Source organism: Aptenodytes forsteri, unplaced genomic scaffold (genome assembly GCF_000699145.1).
Source record: "Aptenodytes forsteri isolate BGI_AS27 unplaced genomic scaffold, ASM69914v1 Scaffold999, whole genome shotgun sequence".
In the NCBI taxonomy this organism is placed as follows: Eukaryota; Metazoa; Chordata; class Aves; order Sphenisciformes; family Spheniscidae; genus Aptenodytes; species Aptenodytes forsteri.
The window spans coordinates 57,789-66,754 of record NW_008795908.1 but is presented as its reverse complement, the minus strand read 5'-3'; the positions used below and the strand labels follow the sequence as shown (position 1 = coordinate 66,754).

General features: G+C 53.0%; 1 protein-coding gene across 1 annotated transcript in view; it reads right to left on the bottom strand.

Annotated features, from left to right (window-relative positions):
• Window positions 1-2: 2 nt before the first annotated feature.
• The window catches only part of LOC103903194 (IgGFc-binding protein-like), a gene marked incomplete at its 3' end in the record, with an annotated part of 9,708 nt that continues 744 nt past the window's right edge, over window positions 3-8,966 (bottom strand). Inside the window, exons 2-9 of the mRNA XM_019473413.1 lie at window positions 8,490-8,566; window positions 6,503-7,750; window positions 5,620-5,936; window positions 4,629-4,959; window positions 3,612-4,207; window positions 2,249-2,813; window positions 1,089-1,681; window positions 3-476 (exon numbers count right to left, since the gene is read on the bottom strand). Of these exons, the coding sequence (XP_019328958.1) occupies window positions 3-476; window positions 1,089-1,681; window positions 2,249-2,813; window positions 3,612-4,207; window positions 4,629-4,959; window positions 5,620-5,936; window positions 6,503-7,750; window positions 8,490-8,556 (4,191 nt within the window). The remainder of the gene's footprint in view (window positions 477-1,088; window positions 1,682-2,248; window positions 2,814-3,611; window positions 4,208-4,628; window positions 4,960-5,619; window positions 5,937-6,502; window positions 7,751-8,489; window positions 8,567-8,966) is intronic.

The following is an 8,966-nucleotide window of genomic DNA, read 5'->3' as shown; positions in this document are numbered from 1 at the left end:
CCGTCGGCAGCACAGACGTCATGGAGGCAGTGGTTGAAATACTCCACCGGGCTCACCCGTGGGTGACACGGCCCAAAAGGTCCCGCCGGGTCCCGGATGAGCCCGCAGGAGTCGCTGGCGCCATAGGGAGCAGTGTTGGTGGCATTGCACATGGGGCAGACCTTGCCCTTGCAGCCATCGGTGCATGCTCCGTCCTCCATCGGCATCTTCCAGGAGGTGACGAATTCCTCGGTGCTCTGTGCCAGGGACCCGCCGGGCAGCTGGAAGTCATCACTGGGGTCCCCGTTGTAGTTGCCACCCAGTCCGCACGTGCGGCCCCGGTAGGCGTCGGGGATGGTGATGAGGAGGTAGGTGACCACGTTGTAGAGGAGCCGGAGGCCGGCAGCGGTCTGGAGGATGATGTTGTTCCCTTCTTGGCCAATCCGTAGCTTCCTGTCCTCTGTCACTAGCGGCAGCGTGTAGCGCTCCCCATCTACCTGGGATGTGCACGTAGGACGGGGAGGGGTTTGCACGCACGTGTGCACCAGGGGATTTTTGCATGCATGCACTCACCGATGGATTTCTTCCTGTACTCGTGCACCAACAGGTTTCGCAGGCACCAGGGCATTCTGCACGCACTCGTGCAGCAGGGGCTTTTGCACACGTGTGTGCACCAGGGGATTTGGCATGCACACCTGCACCAGGGGTTATTGCACACACGTGTGCGCCAAGGGGTGGGGGCATCCAGACTTGCCAGTGGGGGGACTTTGCACACACGTGTGCACCAAGGGATGGGGACATCCCAACTTCTGGATCAGGGGATTTTGCATGCATGCATGCATGCACCAGGGGATTTTGCATGCATGCATGCACCAGGGGATTTTGCATGCACGGATGCACCAAAGGATCTTGCACACACGCGTGCACTGAGGGACAGAGACATCCTGACTTACCAGTGGAGGGATTTTGCATGCACCAGGAGCTTTTGCATGCACGTGTACATAGGGGATTTTGCACAGATGTATGCACTGAGGGATTTTTGCATGCATATATGCACCACAGATTTTGCACACCCACGTGCACCGAGGCGCGGGACCCTCCTGACTTACCATCACCTCCCATTTCCGTCCCCTCTCCATGCTGACTGTGTAGCCGTGGATGGAGATGACCACCTTCTTCATCAGGGCCACGTTGCCCGGACCGCCCACGTCATGCTCCAGCAGCACCGAGAAGTTTGTCAGCCGCGGCGCCGGCTTGCAGATCCGCGCCAGGACATAGGTGCAGGAGCCCAGGAGGTCAAAGGCTCGCCCGTCGAAGGTCACATAGTGTGGGTCTCCTGACACCACCAGCCTCCCGTAGCCAGCGGGGTAGCACCCCAGCACCCCGTCCTCTACTCGACACTCCTCGTGGGCGCTGCAGAAGACCTCCTCGCACTCCACCACCCTGTTGGCTTTGCAACGGCATCTCTCCCGGCACGAGGCATAGAAATCCTCACCCTTCTTGTAGTAGCGGCCCCGGTGCTCGCAGCCACACTCGCCCGCCGGCACGCACTCGTCACCACTGAGGACGAAGCCCTCGTCGCAGAAGCAGCCTTCGGTGCACAGCACCGATGCGCAGCCCTCGGGGACGGCTCGGCCCCGACACGTGGCCGGGCAGCTGCTCCCGCAGAGCTCATAGTGTGAATGACGGGGGCAGGAGGGGCCTGCAAGAAGCAGAGGAGAAAACGTGAAGCCCCACTTGGATTTGCAGCCGAAAGCATCAGGGTGAGTATTTCCATCATTGCACCAAAGCTTTCGGGGGGACAAATGCCAGCAGGTCTCCAGCAGTGGAGCATTAATATCACTCTGGAGGGCAAAGGGGGTTTATTTTGCATTCCCCTTCCTTGCATTAATGAAATACGTGGAGGGTGATGGGGATTTATTTTGCATTCCCCTTCCTTGCATCAAGGAAGGATCTGGAGGGCAACGGGGATTTATTTTGCACCGTTGCATGAAGGAAGGAATGAATTTTGCCTTGGAAATGAGTTGGAGGGAATTTCCCCACATCCATATTTGCATCTAAACTCATTGTTTGGCCTCGGGGCTGTAGAGGGAGAGAATAAAGTGATTGTGTTGCAAGGAGGTACTGGAAACAGGGCAAATAAACCAAATTTTGGAGGCATTTTGTGTTTCCATTGGCTCTAAGCAAAGCCAAGAGTGGGTGGTTGGGCTCAAAACCTTATTTTTATGGCCAAGTGCGGGGGGGGGAATCCCCTTCTGGCCCCGCTCACCGCAGAAGGATGGCGTCCTCCACTGCTCCACGCTGACGCCGTGGCTCTGGCACTCCGTCACGTAGGCGGCGATGGCTTTGCACAAGGTGTCCCGGTGGCCTTTGTAGTGGCAGGCGTCAAAGGCACAATCCTCGAGGAAAGGTGCAGGGTTGACAGCGCGGTGGCAGGCCCGGAAGGGTCCCCCAGCTCTGGCGATCACCCCACAATAGCTGTCACCGCGGTAGGGCTGTTTCTGCTCTTCATTGCACACCGGGCAATCCCCCACACAACCGGCTGAGCAGCCGGGGACATCTCCCACCTTCCAGCTATCGGCCAGCTGGATTTCATCCACAGCCTGTTTGCCATCACGGGTGATGAAGTCATCGTCGGTGTTGCGGTTGGCATTGCCGCAGAGGCCGCAGACGGCGCCAGCGTAGGCGTCGGGGAGGATGACGCGGGCGTAGCTGTACCAGTCGAAGCTCACCCGCAAGCCGAAGGCGGTGCGGGCGAAGCCGTGGACGCCGCTGTGGTAGAGCTCGAACTGGCCCTTCTGGGTGAACGGGAGCTCCACGAAAGCACCGTTGACCTGGGGAAGGTGGTGTGGAGGGTCAGTGGTGGCACTGGGTGGCAAACGGCTCATGCAACCCGCTCGAGATCGGGACGTTTTTGCAAAACCCTTTGCACAGGGAGGATTTCCAGGCAAATTCAAATCAGTCAAGTTTGGAGCGTTTTTGGTAAATACTTTGCATGGGGAGAATTTCCGGATAAAATGCAAATTGTTTGAAATTTGGGTGTTTCTGCAAAAACCTTTCGCATGAGGAAGATTTCCGGGCATAGGGTTCTATATTAAGTGGAAAATATTATTGTTCAGAGACAAAAATAAAGGAGAAGTTGTAGCTAACCCTTTTGTGCAAACACTTCGGCTAAAACAAGGTGGGAATTGAACCTTTCCCAAATTAATTGAGTCAGTTTGCAGCTGTCAGGGAGAAAGGAAATATAAACTCAGAAAGCCGCATGGGAGCAAAAAAAGGAAGCCGAAGACGTCAAGCAAAGTGGATGCTTTTGAATGTGGAAGTATTTTTGCTATTATTCATGGATATTTTTCACTCGCTTAGTTTGCCAGAGCGAAAATCATCCCATTTCCAGCACACCATAAACAAGTTGTACGGGTTTTTTTTCCTTTTTTTAATATGAACTTCTTTAAGCGTTTAAAAAGAAGGTGTTGAAATCCATACTAGCTGCTCAGGGCTCCCTCTGGAGACGGCAGACAGAAATTGATGCTTCCATGGAGGCGTGCATGAGGGAAAAAAGTGCAATTTGGGGGAGAACATAGCAAATAAGCAGTTTAGATGCAGGTTGCATGAGGTCCTTGGCGGACACCTACCTTGACCTTGCGCGGATGCTCCTGGCTCATGCTGATGACGTTGCCGTAGACCTCCAACGTGACAGTTTTGGTGAAGGACACGGCTTTGCTGCCCCGGTTGTTGTTCTCCACCTTGACGGTGAAGGGGACCAGGGTGGGATCTTGGGTGCAGAGCGCTGCGAACTGATAGATGCACGTCCCTTGGAAGTCATATTTCAACCCGTCGAAGGTGGTGTAGTGAGGGTCACCCGTCCCAATACAGGTAAAGTACTTGTTCGCCTGGCAGCTGGGGACACCGTCGACCGTGACGCATTTCTCATGGGCCTTGCACCCAGCCTTCTTGCAAGCTGCCTTGCCCCCCACCTCGCATCGGCACCGGCTCTGGCAGCTCCCATCCTCCCAAAACTCTTCCCGGACCTTGTAGGAGCGGCCGTTGTGGAAACAACTGCAGGTCTCCACTGGGACGCACGTGCCATTGTGGAGGACGAAGCCCTCGTTGCACTGGCAGCTCGCCATGCACGGTTCGCTGCAGGACGCGGGGGCTTTGGGGTCGGCACAGGTGGCAGGGCACGCCGTCCCACAGGCCTCGAAGTGGCTGTTTTTGGGACATCTCTGAGCTGTGGGGATGATATTTGAGGAGAAGAAGATCTCAAAAAAAGAAAAGGGCAACACAAGGGATGAGCTAAGCACTTTCCTTAGAGGGACATCAGGTTGCTACGCTGGAGGTGTTGGCTCAGCTGATGCCTACAAGTGATTCAGAGTCCGTGAGACACCCCGTGGGGATGGCCCTCAAGAAAACCCCTACATAATTCTGTGTGTTATGGACACCTGAAGTCAGATAAGGTGGATTTTGGGGTGGTTTGGCATGAAAAGAGCAACGCAACCCTTCCCCGATGCTGGAGATGTTGGTTAAGTTGACACCTACAAGCATCAACTTGGTGGGCTGGGCAGCAACTCTCAGATACCCACGGCCAGATCCCCATGTGGATCCCCTTCTTTCTCCCCCAAAATGCTTGGGGACCCTCCATATGTGCTCACCACAGCCTGCTGTGTCCTGCAGCATCTCCTGGCCTCCACAATCATCCTGGCAGGAGGGATCTCGCCAGCTTTCGGCCCAGTCCTCCACACTGGCAGCCTGAGTGCCATCGGAAAGTGTCGTCTCATCCTCCGTGTCCTCGTTGAAGTTGCCACAGAGTCCACAGGTGGCCCCGAAGTAACTGCTGGGCACCGCCACCATTATGGCCCAGTCTTCATCGTAGGTCACCTGTAGCCCAAAATCTGTTTGCAGAATGGTCCGGCCCTCATTTTGGGAGATCTGCATCTTCCCCGCTTCCAGGGTGGCTGGTAGGCTGGTGAGTTTGTTGTTGACCTTGGGGGAAAGGAGGAGAAGAAGAAGGATTAAATCTCACCGGATGGTGGCTTTGCTAAGAGTTCACAACCCCAAAAAAGCATATAGATACAGTCAGGAAGAGAAATTTCTTTCAGGAAGGAGCGATCATCAGCATAAACCAGCAGTTTTGCCCCACGTCCTGTAGATACACAATAGGTTTTAGCGGGAAAAGATCAAACCCCAAATGTCTCATGGGAGAACCATCTCCTTCAACTTCTGAGCTTAAAATCTCATTTATGTTAAGACCACTGAACTGTACGGCTGGGAGAAGCCTCATTTAACCTTGCAAAACAGACTTACGTCTCACCTAGACTCCCTTTTTGTGGTAGATCTCCATGGTTGGTGGAGCTCATGGATAAAGCCAACCTCACGGTAGAGTTGCACCCTTAAAATCGCCTTTTTCTTGATGCTAACCAAAAAGTGAGCATGGTTTAATTGAAGACACCTCGAGTCAGGCACAAAGCACCCTCTCCTTTGCCATGTCTTGATTCGTAATGCAAAATTTCCCAATACTCTGTGTTTCAGTGGTTCTCCTCCTTTTTTAATGCCCAACCTCACCCACCACGATGTTTTAGCCTCTTCCACTTGGCACAAAAGGCTTTCTCCAGAATAACACTGCCACGGCCTGGAAAAACCCACCTGGATTTTGCCTCCCTCTCCCCTGTGGATGGAGATGTTGTAGCCGTACACGTAGATGTTGGACAACCACTCCTTCAAATTGCCTTCGCTCTTCCTCTCCTCCACGACAAAAGGCACCAGGGTGGGCTCGTTGCCGCAATACTTGGCAATGGTGTAGGTGCAGCCGCCCCGGATGTCCACGGTCATCCCGTCGAAGGTGTGGTATTGCAGGGACTGCGACCCCATACAGGTTCCCATGTAGTCGTGCACGCACACCGCCTCCCCCTTCTCCATCTTGCACGTCTCCTTCGTGCGGCATTTCACGAGCCGGCAGGGATCTGCGAGAAATCGCACACAATTATTTGCGGGGATGACTTTGCTGCCAGATGTGGCCTCAGGGACAGTGCAAGCATCACCGTCACTGTAGACGGTCAACCAGCACCTCCAGATCTCTACTATATTAAAGCAGGGATTTATCCCAGGTAGGTTTAGCCACCTTAAGTTTAGACTTGAACATCTGGGTTGATCGCTTGAAGCTCCTTTCATTGATGGCTTAATTACAGATGATTTATTTATAGATTATTTATAGATGATATATTTATAGAAGAAATATCACCTCCAAAGCCATGTTGGATGAATTACCCGCTTTTAGACCTGCCTATCCTTGTGCTACAAGAGAAAAGCTGGGTTTCAGCTCAAAACAGCTAATTTTAGATACTTTTCTAGATGTGAGCTCAGCTATGGGGATGGAGAGGGGATGTTATAGACACCCAGCTCGGAGGACTAAATTTTGACTTCTAAAAATGTGTGGTTTTGCCTTGCATTGCAACCACGCTTTTGAGAGGGGGCAGGAGGGAAGCAAAAAGGGGGTGAAGGGAGGTGGACGTGGCCATGGGGCACTCACCGCTGTCGCAAACAGCCGCCGACCCGTAGGCTTTTTGCTCCCGGATCCCCATGCTGAGCAACCCAAAGGGGGACGTCTTGTGCTCCACCGTGTGGACGGCGAATTGACTGCCCAAACTCTGCCCGGCCCAGGAGTAATCGGTGCCCCGGACGGGCTTCCACACAACATTTTTCAACGGCATTTTGTTGAGCATCATTCCAGACGTCTCCGAGGTCTTGGCTATCAGCAGGGCGTAATTATCATAACCGTCCAGGGCAAAGACGTTATAGGAGTGGCAGTAGCTGGAGACATCTGGGATGGTCATAAAAAAGGGGTCATAAGAAATGGCATCTTTATTACCTCCGTCGGCAAAAAAAATGACCTGGATGCCAGCGTTGGCAGAGAGGTACAAGGTATTCAAGGCTTGGAGTCCATAGAGCGTTGACCGGCTGGGCCGTAGCTCCCGAACGGTCTTGGTCACCCCGTGTTGAGACTCCACGCGTGTCGGCTGGGAGGTGGAGACGTAGATGATATCAGACTGAGTCTCGAAAGGCAACGGCGGCACGATGAAGGTAGTGCCCCAGCTGGAAACGGGCTGGAGCTGCTCCACCAAATGGTCGCAGTGGGCGAACCTGGCCAAGCAAGTGTGGCCGGTGAAGACGGCCATGGGTTTCTGCGCCACGACCCTTGTGCCAGACATATCAGACGGGCTTTGGAGCTGGGCTGCTTGGAAGGGCTCCAGTCTGATGGGGAGCACTGAGCCCCGGGGGTAAGACCGGCCTTGGTAGGTCACCGTGGCTTTGAGGTGCACGTCAACTGTGGTGGGCTCATCCCAGGCGGCCACCACGAACTCGCCATAGCGGTCAGTGCCCACGTTGGGCGTCACAACGTGGTACTCCGTGCCCCAACTGTGCACTGGGTATACCACGGCTGAGTCAATCGAGGTGGGTTTCTCATTGACCATCACCAAGGAGATGGCATTGTTGGCCCTCACCACCACAGTGTTGTCGAAGGTTTTACTTCCCACCATCTCTGCTTGGGGTGGGATCTTCACCAGGATGGTTTGGCCCGTGGTTGCCTGCACCGTCATTCTCAAGCCTGGCTTCTTCATGGAGATGGTTACGGACGTGAAGGGCGAATAACCTGTGATGAGCAGCTTGAAGTCGCTGTTGAGGGTCTGCTGCAAACCATTTTGCATGAAGGCCACCACAAAGTCTTCCCCCAGGTGATGCGGAGCTGACGCAGTGACATTGAGCAAGTAAAAGACACCTAGAAAAGCCCGAGGAAGAGGAGAATTTGCCATCAGTGCCTTCATCATCCCCAAAGTCAGATTTGGCAATCCTAGCTGGGGACCAAGACTCAAGTTGGGCTTGAGGTGGCACCTGATCTAGTTGTGGCGGATAAGGAATAGCGATTTGACGGACTTTTGATTTGATGGACTATTGATTTGATGGGTTATCAAGTTGGAGAAATAAAGCCTGTCGATTTGAACAAATATTGAATTGAAAAAATTGTTTTGAAGGAGTATCGATTTAAAGGACTATCAGTTTGAGGAAATAGCAATTTGAAGAAATAGCAATTAATTCCCTGGGCAAAAGATGAGCTTTTTGGGTGGGTTTCGTGCGGGATGGAGGAATTCGAAGGGAGCAATTGGGATTTTTAAAGAGTCCCCTTTCACCTCCAAAAGGCCACGGGGGTGGAAATGCGGACAGCCACGCTCAGAGATGATGCTGAAGGACCGTGGCTGGTGCTGGGTTGCAGGCAGGGGGAAAATTGCCCTATTTTCAACCGGTCCCCCCCAAAATATGTCTTGGGTGGGGTCTTTGCCTCTTGGTTTCCCCTCTACGTGTCACGGGAGGGAATTTTGTCTCTTCTCAATCATTGCGTGGGATGGGGGTGAGAAATGTGGCCTCTTGGACTGGAAAAATCTTATTTTGAGGTGATTCACATTTGGGGGGGCGGGAATTTTACAGGTTATGATGCATTTCTCCACCCTGTTTGTACTCACCCCATAACACGATGGTCCAGACATGCAGCAGCACATCAGCTTTTCCCTGGCCCGGGCTGCCATCCATGGTGCTTTGGCTGCAGAAGGCAAGGAAACAATCAAATTCTCTGATTTTTTTAAATTGCACTTGTGTTTGCCCATGGCCCAAAATTCTGAGGTTTATTGTGCTTGCACATGCCCCAAAATTCAACATTTTATTGCACTCGGACTCACACGCATCCCCAAAAATCTGTGGTTTTTGCCTTTGTACTCATCCACAAAATAAGAGTTTTATTGCATTCACCCGAAAAGCCTGTTTTTTGCACTCACAGATGCCCCAAAAATCTGTTTTTTTCACTCATATTCATCCCAAAAGTCGCTATTTTATTGCACTTAAAACCTGTCCCAAAAAAACCCTACATTTTATTGCACTTGCACTTGCACCGGACCCCAAAATCTGCTTTTTGGGGGCATTTACATGTGCCCTGCCCCCCCCAC